This window comes from Haliaeetus albicilla, chromosome 13 (genome assembly GCF_947461875.1).
Source record: "Haliaeetus albicilla chromosome 13, bHalAlb1.1, whole genome shotgun sequence".
NCBI classification, from domain to species: Eukaryota; Metazoa; Chordata; class Aves; order Accipitriformes; family Accipitridae; genus Haliaeetus; species Haliaeetus albicilla.
In genome coordinates this window covers 36540881-36568674 of record NC_091495.1, presented here as the reverse complement: position 1 = coordinate 36568674, position 27794 = coordinate 36540881, and the positions used below count along the sequence as shown (strand labels likewise).

The 27794-nt window shown below is 36.7% G+C and overlaps 1 protein-coding gene across 26 annotated transcripts in view; it reads left to right on the top strand.

Moving 5' to 3' along the window:
- AFDN (afadin, adherens junction formation factor) overlaps nucleotides 1-27794 on the top strand; it is a 133168-nt gene that overhangs the window by 68565 nt on the left and 36809 nt on the right. For 17 of the 26 annotated variants that reach the window (XR_011327566.1, XM_069800830.1, XM_069800836.1 and 14 more), the window contains 10 exons: nucleotides 1280-1341; nucleotides 2238-2443; nucleotides 6235-6255; nucleotides 6998-7143; nucleotides 9271-9365; nucleotides 12123-12388; nucleotides 12895-13038; nucleotides 15998-16196; nucleotides 17951-18054; nucleotides 20457-20543. Coding sequence is in view for 25 of the 26 variants with exons in the window: in XM_069800830.1 (XP_069656931.1) it covers nucleotides 1280-1341; nucleotides 2238-2443; nucleotides 6235-6255; nucleotides 6998-7143; nucleotides 9271-9365; nucleotides 12123-12388; nucleotides 12895-13038; nucleotides 15998-16196; nucleotides 17951-18054; nucleotides 20457-20543 (1330 nt within the window). In the remaining variant the exon portion in view is untranslated. The remainder of the gene's footprint in view (nucleotides 1-1279; nucleotides 1342-2237; nucleotides 2444-6234; nucleotides 6256-6997; nucleotides 7144-9270; nucleotides 9366-12122; nucleotides 12389-12894; nucleotides 13039-15997; nucleotides 16197-17950; nucleotides 18055-20456; nucleotides 20544-27794) is intronic. The other 9 variants (XM_069800840.1, XM_069800834.1, XM_069800833.1 and 6 more) reach the window with 1 other exon arrangement.

The window sequence follows — 27794 nt, the reverse complement described above, 5'->3', positions numbered from 1 at the left end:
CTGCAGAAGTCGTTAAGTTCTCAGTGAAGACGATGCACCTTGGACAGCGTGGAGATAGTGAGAAATCAGTTCATCTTAAATCTATAGCAGTAAAACCAGAGGAAATGCTAATATTTACACAGCAGCTGGGCACTCTTCATAAAGAGGGTGTGCTGTCATGTTTGAAATGTGACTGAACTGGCAGAAATTTATGTACATCTTACCCTGCTGTGTCTGCTGTTCCTTAACTTTCAGCTCCCCAGAACTTCGTTTTGCTGAGCACTTTTTATAATAAAGCATTATCTAGATGGTATAACTATGTTATCTGTTGGTTTTAAGTTTTTGCAAGTTTAAAAACAAAAGAACACCCCCCACCAAACCCAAAATAAAGGCCTTTAGTGTCCTCTCTCTGCCTTGTCACATAACTAATATTTCTCACAAGAATGAGGCTTTATATAATCATGTTACATTCCTTTCTTTATCAAAGCTGCTGAGGAAAGTAGAAAGCTACCTATTGTGTTACATGTGGTTAAAAATGGCTATTGCATGCAGAACATGTTAAGCTTTTACAAATTCCCTAAAAATAGGTGCCTAACTACAGAGAACAGCTCAGTTAATGCTTTTGCTTAAGGGAGGAATGAAATACATGCTTAACCTTTTGCAGACACCAGAAAAATCAATTTTCTGTTCATTTTTCTTCTCTCTGAATTCTCTGATAGGTACTGATAAGAAAGAGCACTGCAGTCAGTTTTAAGTGAGGATGTAGTTCTGGGGCTCATGGAATGACTGCTGTTTCTTAACATAGCATAGCAACAGCCAGGTGAGGGTAGGGGCTAGATTTTTACCTCCTTTTCCTCCTTATCAGAAGAAAGGACAAATAAGTTGACCAAGTTCTCATCAGTTTTGAGAGCATTAAAGATAGCAAAGTACATTTGTTGTAACTGAGCTGATGTTTCAGATGAAGCTTCATTCACTTTCTGTCATGTGTGCATGAATAATTTGTTACTTGAATCCTGTCAATGGCAGGTGGCAAACTGATCCTGTCAGTCTGCCATACAGCACAGAAGAGGATGTTCATTAATATCACAGACTCCACAGTTTAACTTGGTATTTTGAGCTGTTGCATTGCGGGCAGATACAGCTTAATGATTCTAGAGGAAAGGTAAAAAAAGGATCATTTTGGGGAAGGATGTTGTGTCAGCATTTGGAACCAGTGTATTTGCAGAAATCTGTCATTTTACAGTGGAATTAATACCACCCGTGTGGATTGTTTGTTTAAATTTTTGTCTTCTTTCTTTAGACCTCAGGATACCCATGGACCAGAACTGATACTACCTGCCAGTATTGAATTCAGGGAAAGCTGTGAGTAAATTGTGAAGTTATAACACTAACCTGTTGACACATTTTTCTATAGTGTAATATTTCAGTCAGTTTGAAAACTTAAGGGTAACTTAAGTAAACACTAACAAGCATATTGACTGAACAGATGTTAGCTAATCCAGCAATGTAATTTATTTTGTTGGGGAGGCTGAACAGACAGTTCAGGTATTGAGGCGGGTTCATGCATATCTAATTCTAATGGTATTTCAACTCTTTATCTTTAGATACTCAAATTTAACTGTGAAAAAATTGTTAATCCCACGTCCTCAACAGTACATTGAATTAATTCTCTTCTATACAGTTCTCCATGCCTTGGATAATAGATTGCATCTTGGTTAAAATCCATTTTATGTAATATCTGATTAAGTTTACATTTTCATTTAGAATTTTGTTTTTTGTTTTCTTGGTCCCCAGCTTTTGAAGACCTCAGATCTGGTAGAAAAATATCATACCAGAGATTGTCCAGACTTCAGATATTTGAAACTAAATAGATTTTGGTCAAGCAAAGACAGATTTTTATTCGTATAAAATTCCCTATAATAAGGGAGCTTTGTAGGAATAGAATGGACAAGGGAAGCCTTGCATTTTCCTGTTTCCTTGAAGATACAAATTTTCAGCAAAGAGATAGGAAATAGTACAGAACTGTTTCCTGACGATCAGATTTTCTAGCTTCATATGGAAGTGTGTTGTTAGTGTGCCTAAGTAACCGTAGTACATAATAGACAATTTAGAGTTCAAATTCCTGTAAGTTGCTCCCCTCTCCCCTGCTCTTGCTTTAAAAATAAATCCTCTGTGCTCCAAGTTATGATATTGTTTTATTTCATTTTCTTTCTGTCTTTGGCTTTATGACATGTTGTTTTTTTCATCTTTTTCTACAGCTGAAGATGCCTTCTTATCTGCCATTATAAATTACACAAATAGCTCGACAGTTCATTTTAAGCTGTCACCTACGTATGTTTTGTATATGACATGTCGGTATGTATTGTCAAGCCAGTACAGACCTGACATCACTCCTGCTGAGCGTACTCACAAAGTCATTGCAATAGTCAACAAGATGGTGAACATGATGGAAGGAGTGATACAGGTGAGTTTCTCTGCAAAAACATGTCAAGAGAATGAAATACGTGTTGTAGATTATCTAGTAACCTTCTTAGTCTTTTTCTTAGTTGGTTAAACGCTAATACCTGTATTGATGGCCCATTTGATGGCCCATGTGAAGGTTTGCTTTTGTCTCAATGAGTAATGTCAGTGGTAAGAAACTCTCTCCTGAGCAGTGTGGGAGGTTAGGGAGGGGCTGTTGCACTGAAGATATGTTCTCTGACAAGAAGTTACTCTTTCTCTTCTCTAGAAGGTAAGATCTTTGCAAGCATTTCTGGCCATGAGCTCTTGTAAAACAAGTTGGATGTGCTTATTAAAGAATATTGTATAGATAGCAGTTGTTTGCACTGATTGATGCTTGAAGTGAACATATTAAAAAGAAACATGACTTTTTAATTTTGATCCTGTTACTTTTACAACTTCTGTAACCGCAAAAACAGTAATAAAACTGGACTTTTTGAACCAAGCTGACACAATTGCTTTATAAAGAGAAATTTAATTTCTCAAATGTTCTGACATCTTCTATGTAGTCTGATGCTATTGTTATTACATGTGCAAGACTTGTACAGAAACACAGGGGGAGTTCTGTTTTGTGTAGGAATGCAGGATAAGATCCGCTGGATTGTCTGTGAAATTAGACAGTACCTTGCATTGTGTAACTGTGGATAAAGTGTAATGGTCATTTCCTGGAAAAGGAGTGCTAGTTCAGGTATCCTCACTAACTAATTAATTGTTGTAACTTCTTTTGTCTGTAGGTTTTTCTCAGAGGAAAAATGGAAATATATTTCTATATTTATTAAAACGCCTAAGTTTGTTGCAAAAAGTACTGCTATAGTAGCCTGTATAGAGCAAGGACCCTGCTGCACTAAGCACTGTACAAGTCTAACAAATGCATCAGTTCTGCTTTAGAGAATTTATGATGCAAGTGTTACACAACAGGTTGATTAAGGGAGAAGAGGAAAGTAAACAAGAGAGTGGCATGAGTGTCACAGTAAACCAAAACTGTTCAGGTTTTGGAAGGATTTAGTGGTGTTTTCAGCAGGGAGAATGTTGTAATTGGACAGCTCTGTAAACACAGCGGGCTCCCACCTTTCACAAGAAAGAATGGGAGAAAATGCCAGTGTTGAAACACTTGACAGTGAGAAAACAAACTAGCTTTTCATGTGCATTCTGAAGCTGATGAGAGGTTGAAAAGTGGTTTGACTCTGAAGTGAAGAACTAGCACATTGCTTTGAGTCTTGATGCTGTGGTAAATGGATATTTGATAAAATTGAAATGGTATCAAAAGTTAAACGTTCAGGTTCTCCTATAAAAAAAAAATAAAATCTGTCTGTGGAAGAGTGAATTTGTTAAATTCAGAGGGGATACTCTGGCGGTAGTGGAGAACATGACATGCAAAGAGCCTGAACATAAGCAATTTAGTTGGGAGAATGGAAAGTAAACAATGAAAGGGTAGACTTCAAATATAATCTGGAAGTTACAGGGCTGAATCAAAGAAAGACACTGGTTTATACGACTAATGTAAATGAGTAACAATGGCCCCAAAAAGACTTGGGGTGACAAGGATGGGTACAGTGGGAAAGCAAAGATAAAGTTCTGCATTCTTTGTGTTGAACTAAAATAGATAACCATGTAGCTGCTAGAAGATACTGGAGAGGTGGACTCAAACATCTGTTTGATGAGAAAACAAATCAAAGCTAGAAAATAGATTATCCTGTGAAAACACTCATTTACAGAACTGAGAAGGGCTTCCCAAATTAAGTCTGACCTTGTGGTTGTTGCAAGCAAGTGTATTTTATATAATCCTGCTAGTAGTATTGCAAAACTGTTAAAACCGAGTGTTTGTCTGGACTGTCCTTTGTGAAAGGCTATTTTCTACAGCCTTGCAACTCTATAGTTGCAATCTAATCTCCAACCTAAAATTAAAGGAAGACATCAACAAGGAAGTGGTAGCTGCATTTGTGGTTTGTAGAAGGTGTTATCTAGTTGCAAGAAATAAACTGAAGAGAGTTGGAGGTTGAAGAAAATTGGGAGGAGGTTCTTTCAAATGTCAAGCTGAAGAAGCTGGAGGAAAGGGGGAAGATGACAAATGTGATGAAAGAGTAGAACTTCAGTGATTTTGAAGGTTAATGGGCTGGAGACAAAGAAATGCATTGATTCTAAAGCTTGACCAGGAAAATGTCATTAGCTTTGACCTGTCTTAGTGGAGTATAAACAGTACTAGCTAAGCCAAGTCAAATTACTTCATCTAAGCTGTAGAATGAGTGGTTATATTGATGGCTGTCACAGTTAAATTACCATGTAATAAGTGGCTGTATCACAATAGCTTTTTTTGTATGTCTCAACTGTAAAGCCTGCCTGTGCTGAAAGGCATCTGAGGGTGTGAAAGACGGAGAAGACAGATGGGAGGCAAGGGGAGAGAGGCACCCAAAACAGAAGTAGAGGGTGCACAAGCTCTTGTGCTGTACTGTGGGAGTAAAATAAATTGTTTAGATCCTAATTTTGCCTGCTTAGATCATAAGGAGACTTGATAGCTTTCTGAAGTTACTCAAGTAGTACTTGCTAACAAACTTAAGTCTGTGAGTTTCTGTAGCCTTTGCATTAGTGTCTGCAAATATTGTAGAAGACTTCATATGAGATGGGGATAAAATCGGAGAGATCTATGAGAAGGCTCAGTGCTTTCAATAAAAATCTAGGAATAGAAACTTAATTCATATTAAAAAAAGCTAATTTTTTAATCCAGGGTGTGTGTGTGTGTGTGTTCATTGTTTTTTTTTTTTTTTTTTTCTTTCCCCCCAATTCATTCTGTGGCATTTCTGATCCTCTGCAAATTTTAACATTTGTTTGTAGAAGGAGCATCTCCTTTTGTTCTGTGCCAACACATCTTCAGTCAGTTCAGAATGCCTTGGTTGGAAAGGGGGAAGAAGCAAAAAAGCAGTAGTAATTTGGTATTTAGAGCTCCAACTATAGTTGTAACAGCAAATGACACCTCAAAGTTTTGTGTTAAGCTCATTGTGTTGCAGGTGGGGGAGAGTGGTCTGAATAGAAAGCCATAAAGAATTAAGTAAGAGCTCAGTTTTAAATAATCAGACAAACATACCTGGTGGGGGTTTTTTTGTTGTTGTTTGCTTAACTCAGTGTAGCTTATCCTTACCAGCATTTAAGAAGCTTAGTGTGGTATTTCATTAGACTCTTTTGTTGTTTAAAACAGTCTTTTTTTTTTTTTTTTTCTTTAATTGAAAAGCCATGTATTAAATCTGTCCTAGGTGTTTTATGTTTTTTGTTTGGTTTTGTTTGTGTGGTTTTTGTTTGGGTTTTTTGTTTTGTTTTGTTTTCCTGATGGGGATTTTCTGTCCCCCTTTGTTTGTTTGTACATTGTCTTCATTGCAGCAGTGTGGGCAAATAGCTCCCTGGATCTGTTACTTGGATGGCTGCTTACCCCGTTGCCTGCAAAAAGTTCTGTGGGGTTTCTGTGGTGCACTGAGCATGGAATAACCAACTGGTCTGGGATGTCAACTAGTATAGGGCATTCCTTGAATTAATTGTGACATGTGGGCACTTCAGTTCTTCGCTGTTGTGCTACTAGTCCTATTAAAATAATTCATTTTTTTAAGAGGGGCTCAGTTGCATCGTAGCTACTGATTAATGCATCTGTGTATAACTGTGAACATAAGTGTTGTACCTTCATATTTAGTGTTTGATTTCTAAAGCTATCATGATTGTTCACAAGTTTCTTTCTTCTATTCTGTTTGATTTCCTTCGTCCGTTTTTCTCCAGGAGGTAGACCAGGTTGATCAGGTAGGATATATTGCTGGGAACTGATCCTAGCTATGTTGGCTTAGCTCAGTTTCTCATGCTGCTTCCATATCAAAATACAATACTCAAACAGCTGGACTTAAACAGTTCATAACACTCATTCAGCAACTGGAACATGCAGTACTAAAATCCTTTTTTGACTTTGCAACTTTTACGGCATTCCATAATTTCTGCTTAACGCACTTCAATGTGGATATGAAATGACCAAAGTTCTTTTTCTTCCCTTTATTTTCTTTTTTTGTTGTTTGTGGTTCCTATTCTTTGGATTTCATCTGAGGTTGCCTGGCCTGGCATTTGTGGTCGGGAGATGGTGAGATAGATCAGTACTTGATACTGAATCACCTGGTATCAAAGCCAGTGAGTGCAGTATCAGAGTGGCAGTGGGCAGTAGTGAATATGCGCTTAAAAGTGCACAGATTACCAGATACTGCATTCCGCTAAGCTCTTAGCGCTACATAACTAGAAACTTGTGCCGTGGCTTTATTGATATGGCTATTGGCGATTTTAACAGAATTTCATATGTTCAGTGAAAGTGTTAAAATTGAACTTACCAGTTACAGCAATTACAATTTTACATATAAACATTTTGCAAATATCTGGTATCTGAGATATGTTTGGTGAAATGGGAAAAGGTACTGGTCTATCTTTTGGAGCTTTTTTAAGCTGCCGTGCTTTATCAGAAGACTATTTCCCTGTATTATTTCTTCCTTCTTTCTGCTTACAGAAACAGAAGAATATTGCTGGGGCACTTGCCTTTTGGATGGCAAATGCATCTGAGTTACTGAATTTCATAAAGCAAGACAGAGATCTTAGCCGAATTACTGTGGATGCACAAGACGTTTTGGCACACCTGGTTCAAATGGCATTCAAGTAAGGCCATCAAACTTCTGTTGCGCTTAACATATTCTACGTAGCTATGGGTTTGAGAATAACTTCACGTTTTTGCTAAATTTTAGGTATAGCAATAATGTCTTTTGTGTATTTTTAAATATCTGAGAGGAGGACTACAGAGGCTAGCCTTACTTCTTTAGACAGATACTTTGTTTTATGAATATGGATCACTGGGCTGTGCAAGGAGTTTCATCTGTTAGCTGTTCTTGCAATAGTTGAGGCTGTCAATGAAAATTTTAGGGAAATGTTATTTAAATTTATTTTGTGCTGATTGCTTTTTCTTAATTTAAGGTTTTTATGGAGATATGAGGAAAGGTTGTTTTTGCTGTTAATATATAAATACATAGGCTTCAAAATTTATGGATCTCTAAAGTATTGAACCTTGCGCTCTTTAAGGGCTTTTAATTATCTACTTTCATAATTCACATAAACAGCAATTTGCACAGTGGGGGTTTTTCAGTTTTTTCTTAAAAAAATAAGACAGGTTTTGGCTTGGGGTAAAATCAACCTATGCTCATCAGCTCAGGCACTTACAATACTGATTAAAAGAAAAATTTAACCAACAGTGTACTTTGGGTGACTTAGACCCACCCTTTCCCCACTTGTAGGATGTCTGTTTTAAATACAGTCTTTTCATACTTCTGTAATAGCACAGAATGTAATCTTTCTGTACTGTGACAGGACTGGGAGACCTAACCATGGTTTAACTGTTTAGCTTTAAGGGGAGCTGTATTGCTCTAAAGAGCAGTATGTAGTATGTGAATGTAGAATGTGAAACCTTATAATTGCTTTCTGAACTTTTGAAAGGTATAAGAGATGCACCAAACCACCTTGTATGTACTCCCATGGATTTTTTTTTTTTTTTCCTGTTGGTGAATTATGGGCAAATAGGGTATAGCAAGTAGCTATTTTGACAAGCGTCTTTCAATTTTTGTAGCACCTCTAAATTACTAACTGTTAATGAAGCTATGCCTTTTTGCCACAGGTCAGTGTTTTGGATTGGTGTCTTGAAACATCTCTGCTACTTCAATTTGCTAAGTAGTCATTGGAAGACATAATATTGCTGTGGCTAGAAAGGAATGGCACTGTATTTTTCCCTGTACATGATGAGCAGGCTGGATGTGAAAGGGTATTTCTGAATTTTAGCTGTGTGTGAATTCTCCCCTAAGTACACTGTAACATGGCAGATTCCAAATGGGTGTATTAAACTTTTGGAGAACTGTGGAATATATATTTAGAAGGCAAATAAAAAAGCACAACAGGAGCATGAAAAGAAAGAAGTCTGCTGTGAAATTGTTATTTGATGGTAACAACTGGCATACACCAGAATTGGTTGAAATTACCATGGCTTTTGTTTTCTAGCAATTGAGGGTATTTCATTAAAAATGTTACCAGTGAAACAGAAAGGGGAGTTGTAGAAAGCCATGGAATATTTTCCTTTTATATGTGATTTCAATTTGATTTCCTTTTAGTTTCAGTTCTTAACAGAAAATATATAAGTGAATTATCAAAATCAGTGTTAAAGAAATTGTTTAATAATTAGAAGAGAAAGAATAATAAAACAAGCTTTTCGTTTCACAGTAGTTAAAGGTAAGAGAAATACAAGAATCAAAAAATTGTTTACATAAAACACTAGGGCCATTTCAGGATCTTGTGCATTGGCTCAGAATAGGAAAATCTTTTTTAATACTACTCTTCGTAGATTTTAAAACAGAGAAAAGTGTATTTCTGTTTGGAAAAAATTGTTTTTGCAGTCTTACAGAACCAAAGTTTGGCCTGACAGCATCTCTTTATGTAGCATATGACCTTTGCTTACAAGTGTGGTAGTGATACTGCATTTAAGTGGCTCCGTTCCCTGATAACCTAATTCTTTTTTCAACATTTCTAGGAAAGGTACAGGAGAACTGGTCTCTCTGGCCTTTTAAAAAGTACTATTTGGTTCCCTGTAGTCACATACATAACACTGCAATTTCAGGAATCTTGTAATTTGATAGTTCTCTTTTCTTTAGAAGCATTCATAATGAACACATACAGGATTTTAAAATTTCTTTTTTTGTTGTTTGTTTTTGTTTTTTGGTTTGGTTTTTTTTTTCCCTTCACTTCCAGGTACCTCGTTCATTGTCTGCAGTCAGAGCTTAATAACTACATGCCAGCATTCCTTGATGATCCAGAGGAAAATAACCCTCAGAGGCCTAAAATAGGTTAGACTACTTGATCTTTTCTTGTGTCTTTTAAACCATACAATTAACTAGTAATAAATAAAATTTTTCTGAACGGTGATATGACATTCACAAGTTGCCCTAACCCCTGAGAATTGTTTGGATCAATTTTGCATGAATGATAAGGACAGTAGTGACATTCAATGATTTATATTGGGTTTACAAATCATGGAATAATTTAGTTTGGAGGGGAGCTGCTGGATGTCATCTAATGCAGTGTCTTGCTCAAGGCAGGTGCAACTGGATCAGGTTGTTGAGAGTATTGCCCAGTTGAGTTTTGAATCTCCACTGAGGGATGGAGATGTCACAACATCTCCGAGTAACCTGTTCCAACATTTGACTACCTTAATGGTGAAAATACTTTTTCTATATCTAATTGGAATTTCCCATGTTGCAATTTTTGTGTTGGTTTGTCTGTTGTTCTATGCTATCACTACTGTGTACATTTGAGAGGCATCTTGTTCTGAACCCTCCCATTAGGTAGATGAAGACAGTGATAAGCTTTGCCCTTAGCCTTCTCTTTCCCCAGAATGAACCAAATCCACTTCTCTGTCCTTCTTTTATGTCCTCTTCTCCAGCCCCCTAATCATCTTGGTGGCCCTCTGCTGAATTTGCTCCATTAAATCGGTATCCTCCTTGTGCTGGGGGGTCTAAAACTGGCTGCTGTGCTCCAGATGCAGTCTCTCAAATGCTGAATGCATAGGAAGGATGGCTTCCCTCCCTTCTGCTAGCTGCACTGCTGCTCACTTAACAGCTTAGTATGCAACTGGCTACCTTTCAAGCAAGGACATGCTGCTTAATGATGTTCAACTTGATGTTTACCAGGATCTCTCTGTCATTTTCGGCAGAGCTGCTTTCTATCCAGATGGCACCTAGCCTGTCCTGTTGCAAAGAGTTACTCCTTCCCAGATGCAGGACTTGGCAGTTGCCTTTGAACTTCATGAAGTCCCTGTCAGCCCATTTCTCCAGCCTGTTGAGGCCCTTCTGAAAAATACTGCTGCCCTTCAGCGTATCAGTGTTCCCCCCCAGTTTGGTATCATCTGTGAATTTGCTGAGAATGCTCTCCATCTAATCACTCAGGTCATTAATAAAGTCATTAAACAGTATCAGTCCCAGTCTCAATCCATGAGGGAAGCCACTAATAGCTGACTGCCAGCTAGACTTTGTATCCACAAATCCACCCAGTCCAGTGGTCCAGCCAGTATTCTGCCTACCTTATCATCTGGTTATCCAGTCCTTATCTCGGCAATGTCGCTGTAAGGATGCTGTGGGACAATCTGACAAAGTACCTCCCAGGTACTAAGGCGAAGCTGACCGCCCTTGTAGATTCCTGCCAGGGATCCCTGCCACAATCCTTTAAATACGATAGTGCTTTGCAGCAATGTCAAGCTTCCTGGGCCGTTCTGTCCATGAAGAGCGTTCTGGTTATGCGTGCTATCCTGCTGTGTCCGTAATCCTGGCTCAGTGACTGTGCTCAGACTTCCAGTGCCTCTTGCTGTTTTCCATGCTGAACATATTCACGCACAGGCCCCTGAGATAGGACCCCTCTTGTGCTTTTCATGGGGAAAGCGTGAGAGCCTCCTGCATTATGTAGCCTGTTGACTAAAGAAAATGGAAAATGTAAAAAATATTCAAGTTTGAGGGAACTAACTGAGGATAAACCGTTAGGAAGAGTTAAGAAAATAGCGACGTTCTGAATAATTGAAGTAAAGATGATCTGCAGAGCTATTAAGTACAGTCATTCTGTTCAACTTTGAAGAGTATTTATACAAAATTCATGTATACTTCCTGGTCTTTGGGGTATTAAGCTTGCTGCAATTGCTTTTTTCCTGTGTTGAACATTGAAGGAAGACTCTAAAAATATACTGTTTTCTTTTTAGTGCCCTGTAGTGTAACAGAGAGAACTTTCTGGACGCAAACCCTGAAAAAGTAGCAAACTGACATTGGAACAAAGGCAGATGATGTTCATTATTTTAGTTACTTTTGAGCTGCTTTATAGATTTCTGTCTTATACAGATAGTTTTTTTCCAGTCACAATCCTGTGTTTCAATGCTAAAGAAATTAATTTGGTGGTCTCTTCAATAGAGATTTCAGATAAAAGTATTGCCTTAGAAGAAGGCTTGGAGATAAATGTTCTGCTTGCATTCATACATTCTAACAAGAAGCATATAGGGATGTTTGCTCTTGGTGAGGCTAACAGGAGGTCCTTACTGCTTCTTACATAATATTGCAGTGAATGGGCAAAAGGAAATTTGAATAATATTTTTTAAAACTAATGTATGAAGTACATCATGCAATGCGCATCCTTTCTGCTGAAATTTTTGGATACAATTTGATATTTAACTGCAAGGACCTGTGGAATAATTGCAATATGCATTTGGAACAGTAGAATATAGTTTTTAAATTGTTACTAAAAATAAGAGAAGAATGAGTTTACTCAAGTTGAGGACATGATTTAAGTGTCAGATATAACCAATTAAATACTTGTATATTAAATATTTCCCCAAAAGAATTTATTTTCATTTCAGGACTTAAAAAAGGTATTTCAGCTATCAGTTTAATGTTGCTCCATCTTGAAAACCACGAAGCAGTGAATTTATTTCTGTAACTTAAATACATGCAGGTTCTGCCTAGCATTTACCAACCTGGGTTAGGTGCTTCTGTGTTATTATTTATGGCCTAAATCATTTGTACGTTGCAGTATGTGAATGTGATTTACTTTTTGTTTTATCTTTGTAGATGATGTGCTGCATACATTGACTGGGGCTATGTCCCTCTTACGACGATGTAGAGTGAATGCTGCTCTGACTATACAGCTCTTCTCCCAGCTGTTTCATTTTATCAACATGTGGCTTTTTAACAGATTAGTTACGGCCCCAGATTCAGGGTTATGTTCACATTACTGGGGAGCTATTGTTCGTCAACAGTTGGGACATATTGAAGCCTGGGCGGAAAAACAGGGTTTAGAATTGGCTGCTGATTGCCACCTGAGCAGAATAGTGCAGGTGAGTGTGGGTATTTCTGGTTAACATCTCTCCCATAATTTTATATTCAAAGAGAATATTTGTATATTCTGTGTTCCTGGAGAATAGCATGTGGACAAGTGTAGTTTGTGTGTATCAATCCTAGAACATTGAGGTGGCATGCAAAAACACAACATACGTTTTTTTAACATCATTTATATTAAAGTTACAAGTGAAATTAATAATTAGTGATTTTGGCCGACGGGATGTTCAATTTCTGTTTATAAGACTGAGCTATAACTATGCTGAACAGAGTAACTGAAAAATTGGTATGCCTCATTTATGATAGGTTTAGTATTAATTCATCTTGCAGGTACAGAAGATATAATTAGTGGTTGCTTTGGGGATATTTGTGCTGCTTCTGTAACAAATCTGGATTCTTGCTTTGTCTTTTCCTATCTCTCGTCTAAAGAAAACTCAGAAACAAGGCTTAAGGTTTCCTTCTGCTTTGGATTTGTCTCCTATGACCTTTTTTTTTTCTCTCCTAGGCAACCACGTTGCTTACCATGGACAAATATTCACATGCAGACGTTCCAAATATTAACAGTACTTGCTTTAAGCTGAATTCTCTGCAGCTACAAGCTTTGTTGCAGAATTATCACTGTGCTCCAGATGAACCACTCATCCCAACAGTAAGTCTCTTCTGTCACTTCCTGTGCTGTTTAACATACCTGAGGAATATACACTTAGAGTAAAAGCACTGCCTGAAAATAGCTATCTTATTGTTGATTGGTCTGGAATTGTTACAAGAAGAGTCAAAGAGGGCGATCTGCTCTCCCTACAATAAGAAGTATCGGTAGTATCAGCTGGCTTCTGGCCACCAACTTTGGTGGGAGTACTTCACTGCAGCTTGAGCAGGATATTATTACTAAGAATCTGTCTTACACCGAGCTGGACTGTAGGATAACACTGCATGTTGAGCATACTCAGAGAGGTGTCACTGCACCTTACACCCTTTGTGGATGAAATATCCAGTAAGGTGGTAGGGGAGAGGTGTACAGAGCACTCCCAAAAGCTAGTTCTGTGTATAACCACAGAAACAAAGATGGAAATTTTGACTGTAGAAATCAAATGAAAGGAGGAGGAACACTCAGCTTTTTTACACGTGGGATGTAAAAATCCATGAATCTTGAATCCCTTTATACAAGCAGTAGACAGATTGTCCTTTGATGGACAGATTGATACATGGAACATGTATGTGGAGAGAGATGTTGTTTTCAGAACTTTTTTATTTTGATATTTAAGACATAACTGACTATTCTAAGTTTTATCCATGGGAAACATTTTTTTGGCAAAAGTCAAAAGAGGTTTTGTGTTCCTTGCAGAATTGTAATCATATGTGGATGACAACTTTTAAGGTAAACCCTGATTACAGGCTAGTTGACTGATCTCAAAAATCTTAAAAGGTGAAGATAATCTAATGTTTATATAACTGAATGCATTGTCTACAATGTCTATTTTTTAATAACTTTGGATACATCTGTTTATTAAATCAAAGGTACTAATACAGTGGTTCTAAAGGTGTTAACGGAGACTTGTAGCTTCGATATGTTTTTATATATTGGCTACCAAACCTAAAAGTCCTTTGCTGAAGAACATAGCTTGTATTTCATGTTTACACATAGGTAGAATTCCACAGTTTGTTATTATTGTTCTTTAGGGACCTCCAAAGAAATACAGTGCTAGATTTGATCGGTCTTCTTTGTGTCAGAGGGAGGATTACAACATGGGTAGTTTGTCCTCTTGTGGTGAAGTGGTATTTGGGACTTCTTTGCTCCTTGCTATGAAAAAGACTTGTACACTCAAACTCTGACTTACTGCTGCCAAATCTGAAAAATTTCAAGGCTTGGAATTTGTTCAAAGGAATATAAATGTATTTACTTTTACTTGCTTTAGTTTGATGTAATTCTTTTTAGAATTAGCACCTTTTATGGTAAAAAGGCCCTTTCAAAGAGCACTTCTAAAGACAGGCTGGATTTATCTGACTTCCCCCTGGAAATTTGCTGAAACTGAACATTCAGATGAGAACACTTACACTGTGTTGTCTCAACTGTGTTCTGCATTGTGCTCCAGTAATAAAATTGTTGTATCAAGCTTACAGATTCTGAGTTGCATGTTTGTGTAACTGGGGTGAGATAAAGACTAAACTGTCAAGCTGGTCTTGGGAGCCAAGTAGAAGCTGTAGAAAGAGACTGGAAATCACATCTGAATCTTTGATAAAGCAAATACTTGTAGTAAAGCAATCTATATGTAATATTGGTAGCAGCTTCAGATAAATTAGTTGTGTGATTTTGCTGGCATCAAGACAGAATTACTACATCTCTGGGGTGAGTTCTCTTCCTGAAAGAATGGTGGTTTACTAGAGGTAAAGATAGTTTTAAGTATTGATGCTACCTGCTTGTTCAAACATAGCGATGAGTCAAACCTGGATTGATTTCTTGGTTCCTAAGGCAGACCACGCAACTTGGAACAGACTGAGTGCTCAGAGAATTACTACTTATATCTTTTTAAAAGTTGCCTGTAACTTTTTTTTATTTCACTTAACAATTGAATACTTTCAAGCTAAAACTTAGGCCAGCCTAAGGCGTTTAAGGGAACAGAAAAATGGAGGAACTGCTTGAGGAGAGAGAGATAAGAGCCTTTTCATTGTGCACTCTTCTGAGTAGTTTGGGATAAATTAGAAGAATGTAGAAGCACAGTGCTGCTTGGACCTTTACTTTTTGCGAAGTTGTTAGGAATTTGATTTTTGTTAACTTCTGAATTAATTTTCCTCAGTTCATATGATCTAATAACAGATATTCTATTGGAACCTTACAGATCTGTCTAAAATGTAGAAGGAAAACTACTGTGTGCTACATGCAACCGCAGTAGCTGTCTTGTGAAAAGTACACTGGGTTCATAGAGCTTTTTGTGATGCTAAGTGGAACAGTTGTGCACCAAATGTAAAACTTAAAAGTTCCCTGCCGCACCTTGAGTGATCCTGCTCATGTGTTGTGTGCTTCTACAGTGTTATGTGAAGAATAGATATCTACATTAAGGGATCCTTCACTTTATACTGAGCTCCCAGGAAATGTAGAATTCAATTAGTTCTACAAAGCATCCAAACTAGAGAACTGTATATGCCATTGGTCCTCTGTGTTTGTGTCCTGATGGAGCTGAAAATCCTGTTTTACACAAGTTGTCTGTTTCTCTTCTATATATTTAGCCTTACAGAACTATGTATACACGCAGCAAAGTGTGAAAAATTTAAAGCTGCCTGTGATTCCGCCTCTGCACATGCATGTTCTCTGCTATGTATTTTTAAACACAGCTCTCATCTCAAGTAAAAACATGCACCATAAGTTTTGAAAATACTGAAGAAAAATAAATGCTGCTCTTATATTCTCTAACTACATAATCTATGGGATTTAATCAAATAAAGCAATGCATTGTACTGACTGTGCATGGTGGAGCTGAAGAAGTTTTATATCTGATAATCTGGATTCCAAAGTCCTTTTTCTTGTAGTCTTAGTATTTTCTTAATGTTAAGGTTTTTTTCTTTAACGAAAATTATCCCTTTATAGTAACAATGTCTTTCTGCCTTCTATGCAGGAACTGATAGAGAATGTAGTAACTGTTGCAGAAAATACGGCTGATGAACTTGCTCGCAGCGATGGCCGAGAAGTCCAACTGGAAGAGGATCCTGACTTACAGCTACCTTTTCTTTTACCAGAAGATGGCTACTCCTGTGATGTTGTCAGAAATGTTCCAAGTGGTTTACAAGAATTTTTAGATCCACTCTGTCAGAGAGGTTAGTTCTTCTGTTGTTGTACAATGATCTTCTTTTTTTGGCGTAGCGAACACAGAATGCAAAATATACGTTAGCTAAATGTAGACTACTTTTTCTTTATGTATGTTTCAATCTTTTTGTACTGTGTTCTTTAAATGTTTACTTTTACAACCCATAAAAAATATGCAGGAATTTTTAATTCTTACCCTTTCTCTCTGTCCCCTTCATTTGCTTTCAAAGCTCTAAATGAGCAGTGCTGAGTTACTAGTGCCTGCTGAAACTTTGTTTTGCCTTTGCTCCAGAGGTTTTTTGGATTTTGGTGCTAGAGCAGCAAAAATTTACATGAATGTAAATCTTGTAATGCTTCAAAAATTTCACAGTCAACTTTTAAAGCTAATGTGAATTAAATAAAGTCACTTTTTTTTTACTCATCAGCTGCTTCCATATAACAAAAAACCACAAGCTAAAACTGGTTCTTTTAATGTTATCACTGTCAGAATGTATGGTTTGGGCATTTGTAGTCCAACGAAATTTCACATGACAAGTTGAGAGCTCTTGTGGTTGGGCGAAAGTGACCTAAACTTGAGAAAGTAAAGCAGGGGGTCTGTCAGAGCATTTACAGTGAATGAAAAAGTTATGATCCTTATCTTGTGCTAGTCAATTTTATTAGAAGCTTTTTTGTTACATAATTTCTTAATAATTTTCTGCTTGAAAAGCAGTTGTTTAAAAATTTCCGCATGAATATCATGGTAGGTAGGACAGAAAAGGAGGCTATCGACAAAGCAGACTTACTCTATCCTACAGGGAAGTTGTATAACTTTTAGTTCCAACTCAGTTTATAGAAAAGCCATGTATTTTTTCATTTAAAAAAAAAAAAGTAGGAAACTGACTGTTTTGAAAGTACAGTGAGTTACAGAGGATGTAGTCTTGAGACTAAAGAAGACTAGTAGAATAAATTTTTTAATCAATAAATATAATTCACTTGCCATACAAATGGCTGTATAGTTATTACAAGTAAGGCCTTTTTAATGCATACATTCAAAATTTTACTTTTTAGGTATCCCTTAAATTATGCTGAGGGACTGGTTTGCAGTAAATCTGTAAAATGAATTGCTGAAAGATGGTCTTTGCAAGGAGGAGAATCTCATGTATTTGGATGGAGTGATTTGTAATTTGACTGTGATGTGAATTCTCACTGTTCCTGATTTAGGAGTCAGTGTTGGATACCTCTCAGCTGCTGTGGCTCCATTTTATTTAAATTCTAGGAATTGCTTAATTAACAAAAAACCCCCCCAACAAACCACCAAATAAACCCCCACTTTTAACTGCATAGTTGCATTAAAAAAAAATAATGAGTCCAGGTGAAGCTTCACCTTTGCCAAATCTATGCTGGACTGGTTAGCTAGCTAGACACTCTGCAAAACAGATTTCCATGGTGCTATCTTATTCAGAGTTTTCTGGCGTTTTGTATTCTAAAAGATGACTTGGTGTTTCATGTTTCTCTTGAGTCATGCAATATTTTGCAGCCTAAGAGTTTTCTATGAGCTTGTAGTGTTTTTAAATACATATCTCAGAAGCAACAGCTATAAAACTAGGATTTTGTAGATACCATAAAATTGCAGTGAAATGTATAATGGCATCTAAGATACAAGTTTCAACATAGTAATGAATATTAAAAGGTAAATACTGCTATTTGGTCTTTCCTTGTGGCAGGCTATTTGATTTTAATTAATCTGTTGAAAAAATAATGATGTTGATGTTACTTTCTCATTTAGGTTTTTGTAGACTAACACCTCATTCACGGTCACCGGGCACGTGGACAATATACTTTGAAGGTGCAGACTATGAAAGTCACCTGTCACATGAGAATGCTGAGCTAGTAAGTATTGATTCAGTGAATAATTGTCAAAACTTGAATAGTGATTTCTTGGCAAGCCATTGTGTTTTACGTGACGAGTTTTAATCCTTATTAGGAAGAACAGGCTTCGTAATTAAACATGTAGTTCATCAGTAATTTGGTGAATTGAAGTAACTACTTGCAGATTTTTTTTTAAGTCAAGTGTTTTTCTAGGCTGTGGCATGATAAAATTCTCTCATAAGCAAACTTTGTCTGTTGTGTTCCCCCACCCTGGGAGTAAAGAAATTCCTTTTAAACATGGCAAAAATACATACGGACATGCACCTGCAAATAACCTGTAATGTGAATGGAGCTGCAGGCTGCTTTTATTTGTAAACTGGCATTTACCAACTAAGTGTTTAGTATTAAGTTGTAATCTGGTACTTTTTTTTCTGCTAGGTTTTCAGGAAAAATTCTTTAGTTTTCCTTTTCATTATACTTATTTAAGAAGGGTTTCACTTCAGTGTGAGGTGGCTTTTTTTCTATTGTAGGGGGTTTTGTTTTGTTTTGGGTTTTTGTTGTTGTTTTTGAATATGCGATAACCAAGAATACCAAAGTTACAGAGCAACTTGGTTTTGGAAAGATGGTCGCTTTATGTGAAATAATTTTTAGAGTAACTAAACAGAAATAGCTTCATGTTCATAAGTTAGATGACATTATGCAGTCTTGCTGCAGTGGCCTAAAGAACGCATTTACTTTGCAAAAGAGAGCATCTCTGAAATCTGTATGACTGATACAGCAGAGCCCAGTCTTGAACTGATAAGCCAAGCTCTGCAGGTTTGGTATCTCCATAAACAGGCATTTGACTGAGGAAAATATAGCAGAGACATTCTTGAGACATCATACTCTTCCTCCTCCCTTTGTAACTCTAAAGAAATGCATTTTTTTAGAGCTAGTGGAAACAAAAATCATCTGAAGTCATACTAGGTATTTGCTGTTCCTCATACTAAGAAGAAGCTGAAGTAGAGTTCTGGCCAGTCTTCCTTAAAAAGGCTTGATAAAGAAATGCAGGATGAGTGGATGCTACTATTTCATTCATCTATGGAAATGAATGCCATGTAAGACTGTTCAAATAACCTGATCTAATAATTTTTCTCTCTGGTGCATGTATGTTAATTGAATGTGCTACACTTGAGAGTGCTATAAGTCTTTAGCCTTGCTGTCTGAGCAGTGCTCTAAATGCCAGTTCACAAATCACCTCTTGGTGCAACATCTCTACATAATCTAAATAGTAGGTAAATGTTCCATTTTATAGCTCTGAGGTCTTCCCTCTCTCCCCCGCTCCCATCAAAACTTCTCACAATTCTGCTTTTCTTGGCAGTCTGGAGAATTGCCCAGGCTAGGCAGTCCTCCTCAAATCTTCACTGAAGATTTTCTTTTGTTTGTGGACCAAGAGAGAAATTCAGGATAGACTGATGGCAAAGTCATGTTCCCAGTGACTTACCTTTTCCAGTGTGTATGTTTTTTGTTGAATTAGTTTAATAACACTTCTAGTAAAATTAATGGAAAAAATTCTGAAGTTGGAGTAGGTTCTGTTCTGCCATCCCTGGCACAGGAGTGCTAAAATACTCCTAAAAACTGCTTGCTTTTCTCATACTTGAACTTCATCAAAAAGTGTTAGTATTTTTTGAATGAATTTCCTTTGCTTATATTTTTACTTTGTCATGCGTCGTGTGGAACTTGCAGTTAGCGGGTTTTAATATGAATACAAGCTAGGGTGCTTTCACTTAACATGCTTCAGCTAGTGAAGGCTGTGATGGCAACTTTTTGTGTAGTGGGAACTGGCAATGTTGCAAAGATACAAAAAAAGTTACTGAACATGGTTAGGGGCTCTGGTGGTATTCAAGTTACAAAGGTTTCAGAAGTGAATTTTTTTGGAACTTTCTTTGAAAGCTTTAACTCTGCCTCTGAAATGAATTGGCCTCTTAATATCTTTGCAGAATTATTATCTTCAAGATGCAACACTAAAAACTGAGCTCCATATAGATCACCCTCACCTTTCTAATAGGGGCCTACTGCGTCTGAACTTCAGTTTTCATTAAAAGTTACTACAGTTTTATAGACCTGTTATATTTCAAATTGTGAATCATTAATAATCTCTTTACTGAATTAGAGAAAGAGAAGCAATGAGTAGACTTCAAAGCTTCAGCAGTGTTCGTAACACAGGTGTAATACTTGATAATGTGAATCCATGTTAATCAAATGTTAGAGATTCTACCTTTTAAAATGGAGTACCAGACTTATTATTTAGGGTGTGAGATCTGCTGCTGCACTAACAACTTAGTTTTGATTGTAGATGAACTATTTTGCGCGGTAATTTTCCTAGCCTGGCAGCGAATATGAACTCTTGTCTTTTTTCTTCTTTCTCCTTCCCTGTTTGATAGGCTCAGCCTTTGAGGAAGGAACCTGAAATTATCACTGTAACACTAAAAAAACAAAACGGAATGGGCCTGAGCATTGTTGCTGCCAAGGTATGGAAGTCAGTTTGTTTAAGTGTTATTGAAAAAAGCTTTTTTAAATCAGCCTGCTGTGGAAAATGTTAATGGAAAGGTCTATCTCCCTCAAGTTTGTTGTGCACATCGTGCTGATCATACTTTTATTTTGGCTGGGCAATGTTTCTGTAAAATACACAGATATGAACAATACAAGAGGAAACATAATATGGATGTAGTTGTTATGACATTTAAGTTTAAACCTCTACTACAGGTTTACTCATTTTTCAGAGCCAAAAATTGACAGTGTTATTAAATGGAATTAATAAACAGGCTTATTTAGCACTTCTGCTGAAAAGTAGCAGAAGTATCTAGGAAAGAAAAGCAGTAGATATAAAGAATAAAATGTGTGGTTTGTTTTTTTTTTTTAATTTGATGAATAACTAAAATAAATATATACATTTAAGTTTGTATACTTTCTACTATGAAGACAACACCTTATGTTTTGCAGTGTACAGATGCATGTATGATTTCAGTTTTGCTTCTTTATAGTAGAGAGCTAGTGTGTTACGTAGCTTTGTGAAGGAGGGTATATCTCTTGCCCTGACTTGCTGAAATTGTGGGTGTATGCTACTCTTAGTAGCACTAGATAGTAATGTATAGAATGCATATACAACTCCAGCCACCAGATGGAGGACTCCACTAGTTGGTTGGTTTTGCTTTATTTACTGGGTCACATAGCAGACAAAATCTTTGTGTTTTAAGCTTGTTATAAATTATGCAACAGTGACTTCCAAAAGTCCTTGTTGTCATTACATGGTGTGGAACAGATAAAACAAGTCTTTCCTATGTCTCTTCACTGTGTAGTACATGAAACTTCAGAATGCTGTAGTCCTCCTTGGCACTTAGTGCATGGGCTGAAAACATGATTGTTCTACTGCTTTTAAGTTATCTCACATAGTTAATTGCTTCTAAACAGCGCTATTTTTTTTCTTCTACAACTTTGCTCATTTCGTAGTCTGTTCTTGAAACAGTAATCTTGCATGGTATCAGCTTTTAAGATTTATTTCTGACATCTGTGAAGGAGTACCAGGTATCAGATGTATGTTGCTAACAATCAGCAGTTATTGAGGAAACTATTCAGGATCTGAAAAATGTAACTCAATATTCTGCTGTTGTTTTGGTGGAGTGGGTTAATAATTTGAGAAGCAAATACTAGATCTTGAGATACGTCAGATTAAATATGTACCAAGCTTCTGACTGCTATCTGCATTTCTGTTGAACGTTTCAAAATGTGTAGTGGAAATTGGTTGGGTTTTTTTCCACTTTAAACTGTGAAATCTGATTTCTCATGTAGAGAGAAGCAGGATGTAGCGGGGGGGAAGTTTCCCTTTTCACTGGAGCTGGCTGGCTTCTATATGCTGTTTTAACAACTGACACTCTTTAACTTCCATTAGCAGTATGTAACAGTGCTACTAGTCAGTGTGTAAGCTTGATTTGAAAGTTTTTTACAAGTTATTTAACCAATTTCATGATTTCTTTAACGTGATCAGTGATGGAAGCAGCAGTCTTCCTCTCAGCACAGTCGCAGAAACACTCACTGGTTCAGGCAGTGATTGCATTTCATCTTGCTGCTGTGTGCCTGCCACAATATTGGAATTCTGACTTTAAAACAATTATATCTTAAATCTTGATCTGAAATAAGCAAGAGGCAGATTTTTATTTTAGTTTCAGTGTATGTAGAATAGAAACTTTGGCTAAATTTGAAGTCAGCAGAATGTCCATTGGATAGAAATAATCATCTTGCATTAAGTGTTGAAACAAGTTGCTGTAGTAGTTAAATAGGATTATTTTCAAGGGGTTATTTCAGGGTTTCAAAGTTGCTTATTGTAAGTAATTAATAGCACGTTTTTCCCGTAATAGGCTTCATAAAAACAACAGAGTAAGGAAGAATACACAGACATTAATTTTCTCAATCTGGCCAGAGCAGAACAGATTAGAGAACTGAGTGAGTGTGACTGAGAAGCTAGCGATAGTGGGTGGATTTTTTTTTCTTTCCATTCCTATCTTGCTGACTTTTACGAATAATTTTTCCAACAGGTCTCCAGTCATGTATCTTTTACCAGCATAAAAATTAAAATTCTTTTTTTTCCTTTGGCCGAGGAAAATGGAGGAAGAAGTCCAGTAGGCTGTTTGTTAAAATTTTCCAAACATTAACCGGAGAGAATATCTGAAATGAGAGGGAGAGGCGAGTGTGAGAATAGATTTAGGTTTTTCTAACTTTTTTAATAGTAAAAGGTTAGCTATCAAATGCTTGTATGAAAGTACCTTATAGTTGAAGAAATGGAAGCTCATATTCAGTTTGAGAAATACACAGTTACTGCTGCCGTGCACAGGATCCCAGTTTGATAGCTGACCCAATTACATTTCTTGAACTGTTGGTTTCTAGAGTGGTTCAAAAGTGCTGTAATAAAAGAAGATGCAGCGGCTGGTCAACAGGTGGCCCTGCTCCAACCAGTGAAAGATGACCCTGAATCTATTCAGCTTTGGTTAGGAAAACAGTAGGTTTTTTCCTGTGATGTGACAAAATAGTTGCTCCCGGTAACAGGCTGTGAGAATGCCTTTGCATGTCAGTGCTGACCTGCCTTTCTTGTTAAGTCTTATTGGGCTCCTTGTACTTGTCACTGGCTTTAGATGAAGTTGGTTAAAATGTAGGTTGGTGATATTCTAGAGATGGATGAAATGGGCAGATTCTCAGAGATCATAAAAATAATTCCTACTGACTGCTTTTCTTCCTTCTACCCATTGCAAAAAAATCTGCACTTTCCTGGTAATCTGTGCTCATCTCTGAGGAAACATGTAATGAATTTATCATTTGATAATTCTTCTGAGTTTTTACCAGTTTGTAGGGTTTTGTAGATAAAGTCTGTGCCAATTAAGAGTTTTTAATGGGGAAATTTGGATACAATACCTTACATACCCCTTCCACACCAAATGTTCTTAATTACCAAGCCACTGTCATGCCTTCTCTGCTGCAGTCAAAAAAGCTGATTGGAATTGAAGCTAAGGTTATACAAGCAGAGAAGTGATGCAACTTGCATTGAAATGCTGTGCACCTGCTTATTCTTAAGATAAATGATTTCAGTTTGTGATACGAGGTGATTGCAAACACATTGACAATAATGTAAAAACAAAACCAAAGGAGGTAAGTCAAGGAGGATATGAAGGTGTTAGGTCCCTGGGGACCCCTTATTTGATCATCTTTCAACCCAATGACAGGTAAAATGTTTAAGTGCATACTTTTTAATTAAATAAAATATGAGTTGCTGTGAAATAGAAGTTTTAAAGGCCTGCCAGGAGTGCTGGAGAGAGCAGGAATGCTGCGCATCACCTAGTTCACCTCGCTTTGCTCTAAGGGTCTTTCCTGAGCCCCTTTGAGCAACCATGTAGTAAGCATGTACATTATATGCAAACATACCAGAAAAAACAAGTTTGGTTATGAAACAACTGTTAGCTGCCAGAGCACTGTAAACAGTGTTGTGTTTGTGTGGGGTTTGTTTGGGTTTTTTAAATTGGGAAAATACCTAACAGCATTTCTTAAACTGAATACACAGATTTTTATTTAAAGTTAAATTGTATAGCTTCAGATGTGATCCAAAAAGGTAACATTGTTGTTCTGCTCCTTTGAAGGTGTTGCATGTTTTCTTACAGTAATGCTCCTGTAGCTTTATTAGCAGTAGCTTTTGTAATCGGTATATTGAAATGTAGTTGGTAGGAGTGGTTGGGCATCGGGAACAGTATTGCTTTTTGAGGTTGTGTGCAGAATTTGGTTGCTCTAACCCTGAAAGATGTTTTGATGTTAAAAGCTGCCTGACTCCCAACCACATTGCGGTTGAGTTTTTATGAAATCCAGATGATTTGGAAGCAGCGTGTGCATGCAGTTTACTTTAAAAATATATCGCTTTTTGGGGGCTTTCACATGTGACTTCTCAGCCATCTGTGGGCCAGCACATTACTTCCTGTTTAATTTGGAGGGCTTTTTTGTCTTTTGTACAAAAGGGCTCCCTTTTTGTTTTTTCTAGCAGTTTTCAAAGTTTAGTAAAGCCTCTAAAGTAAATGGAAGTCGGAACAGCATAACTGATTACGTAAGAGTCTGAATATTGTATTGGTTATAGCTGGTGTTGATAAATGCTACACTGTGTCATAGCATCCAGCTCCCAGTTATCTTGATGGGTATCTTGGAAAATCCAGCAGACTAGAGCGGTGGTTGCTGTTGAGGGCTGAAAGAGAAGTGGAGAATTGTTTTTTTTCTTTCAAGGATCTGTAGTCCCGGAGATCAAAATGTGGTTTTCTGTTGTTGGAAGAACAGAATCCATGGTAAGTCTGTTCAGGTTTCTGTTGGGACTGTTTTTCTCTGAAGTTTTAAATACTATCCCTGTACTTTCTCCTGCTCTCTTGCTTGTTTAAACCTGCCAGTAGTTACTTGTTCGTGTAGCAGCAATGTAATACAGCATGCAGTTAAATATAGTCAGATGTTAGTAGCTAACTTTCTAAAATCTAGAAAGAAAAAAACTAATTTTTTAGCTTGTTCTTCATAGGCACTTCTCAACTTTGTGGAAGTGACTATTAATATTGAAAGTTTTAGGTGTGATAACTGCTGTTTTACTGTGGCAGAGCATGAATAGCATGACCTGTGATCTGTTTACTTGTCATATTAGTTGGCTTTAATCCAGGTTCCTCTAAAAGTCTGTTTTTCCCTTATAAAGCCTTAGTAGAATAATTAAAATTGACATCCCAGACAGTATATATAAGATTTTTAATACTCTGTAGACCCTTCTGAAAAGACCAGAACATGCAAATACGTTGCAGTTAGGATATCTTATGTTCAACACATTCACAGAGTGAAGGCTTTTAAATTCTGTTTACTGCACAAAAGAAAGAATTCCCATGTTCTGCAAGAATGATAGAGCAGGTTTTGTTGATTAATCTTCACATGCTGGTTATATTCATTAGTATGCTACGATTTAGTCCTTTAAAGTATGGCACACTTCTACTTCTTGCTCAGTCATCTTTTATTAGTAGAACAGAAACAGCTACCTTAAAATATATACAAGCACCTTAAAATACATATGTGTATGCCCCTACTGGCATATAAATCAGACTGTATTTTCTAGGGGTTTTTTAATGGATGGTCAGATTAAATATTTTCATAGCACTTGCTAAAATAGGGTGAGACGGTGATAAGGTATTTCTTTTTAATAGAAGCATTTCAAACACTGAGTGTGACAGTTCCTCAATAAATATTCTGGGGAAAGGGCTTACTTTTCTAAAAACAAGTGTGTGGCATCTTAACCATAAGTAACTTATATTATTTGGCAACCTTGTTTGTTCTTAAGGTTTAATTAAATCATTCTAAGTTGCTTTATTTTCTAAACTGTTGCTCATAATTTTATATTAACAGTCAATTAAAGTTGTTAAATTTAAGGAGGGTTTGAGACTACAAGGAATATCAATTTCAATGTGGAATTTTTCTGAAAGTTTGTTCTACAAATATCTTTTAGGTGATCTATGTAGAAGGAATAGGCTTAAACGTTCATTTAATTATTCCCCCCCCCTCGACACACACACACACACACACACACACACACAATATGGAAAATTAGGTGTATAGTTAATACTGGTAACATAATAGAAAAATTTGATATAGACAGTTGATGGGATTTTTTTTTTTTTAACTGTTTGTTAGCTCTTTACTTGTATTCCAGGTCTTAAGATTTCTTAAGATTTCAGGTACCTCAGTATCTGAAGTCTTCTTGTGACTGTGCTTTCTAAGTATTTAAGGAAAATTTTTGCCCTTTCCTCCCAGCATGAATTAATTGAAATGTTTGAGTAAGAAGATTTAGAAGTTATTTTGTTTCAGGGTTTTTTTAATGCTCGTTACTAATTCGCATCAGCAGTCTGAACTACTGATGCTGCCTTAACAGGATTCTGAGGAGGAACTTGAAGTAAAAATGTAGTATTTAATTGTCACTTCCAGCACAGATTTCTCAGTCTTGCAGGAATAAGATAGTATGTAAGTTGCCAGTTTATTTTTCATCATGAACAAATAAGTAGCTATGTGTTAGCAATTTGCCTGTTTCTTGTTGATAAATGACTTCCAGCAGGGTTTTTGGTTAAATTTTGGTACCTTGTAGATGTTCTATAAAATTTTGCTAATGCTTTCATATGCTGTGTAAAAACCAAAGCTTATGCCAGCACAGCATGATTTTTCTTCTCACTAGCTGTGAGACCGCAGCTCTGCTCAAGTAGAGTGTTTTTGTCTTTTTTTAATTCGCTTGTATTTAGATTGATACTGCAAATGGGTCACCCAGACATTTGTATTTAATGCCTTCTGGAACAAAGCGAGTTTTAAAATTTATGTGCCAGTTCTTCCTTGTGCTAATACCTTCTGTATGCGGGCACTTGCTAGCAAGTCTGGAAAAGTTACAGCGCACAAATGGTTTAGCTAGAATTCCTCTACCAGACTTCATGCAATTCTGGCATTCAAATAACTTCCAAAATGCTGTTTAGATACATGTTAATACAGCATTTTAATTTTAAATTTTTTACTCTTATTAATGAAAGAGACTTTCAGAAGTTAACAAATTCTGTGTAGACTTTTTCCTATACGAATAATCCTCTCAACAGGAGTAGAAACTTAGGTGCTTACTAGTACGTGATAGTGTACACACTGATACTGGATTAAGTTGTATCCATCTGAAACTGCAGAGCAGCGTTATGTGGAAGATTCTGCTGTGGGTGTTTTCTTGGCTGTAATTTGTCCTCAGCTATAGAGCCAAGCACTGTTTCTTGAAAAAAGTGCAGCGGTATAGGATAGTTTTTTTCCAAAATAGATTGCTCAGTATGTCTGGCCTGTAAAGTCCTATCCACAGACGTAATTAAGCTGAGGCATTAGTTCACAGTTGCCTTAACGGGGAAGAGCATCACAGAATCTCCAATACAACTTGTAGATTGGTACATAACTCTAATAGCCCTTAGTGTGTCATTGCTCCTAGAGTATTTATAGCAAATGTACATTAAAAAGTTAACACTTGTTTGGCGAAATAGAGCTTAAGCAATATATTTTCCTTGAATTCAAGAGAAGATTTTTCCTTTGAAACAAAAGAGAAATTAAATCAAACAGGCTCATGTATTTAATTTCTTTAGTTAAAAATTTAGAGTGCTTTTATGCATTTGAGGATTTCATATGAATCTTAATTTGCAGCATTTATACTAATAAGAGGCTTCCTT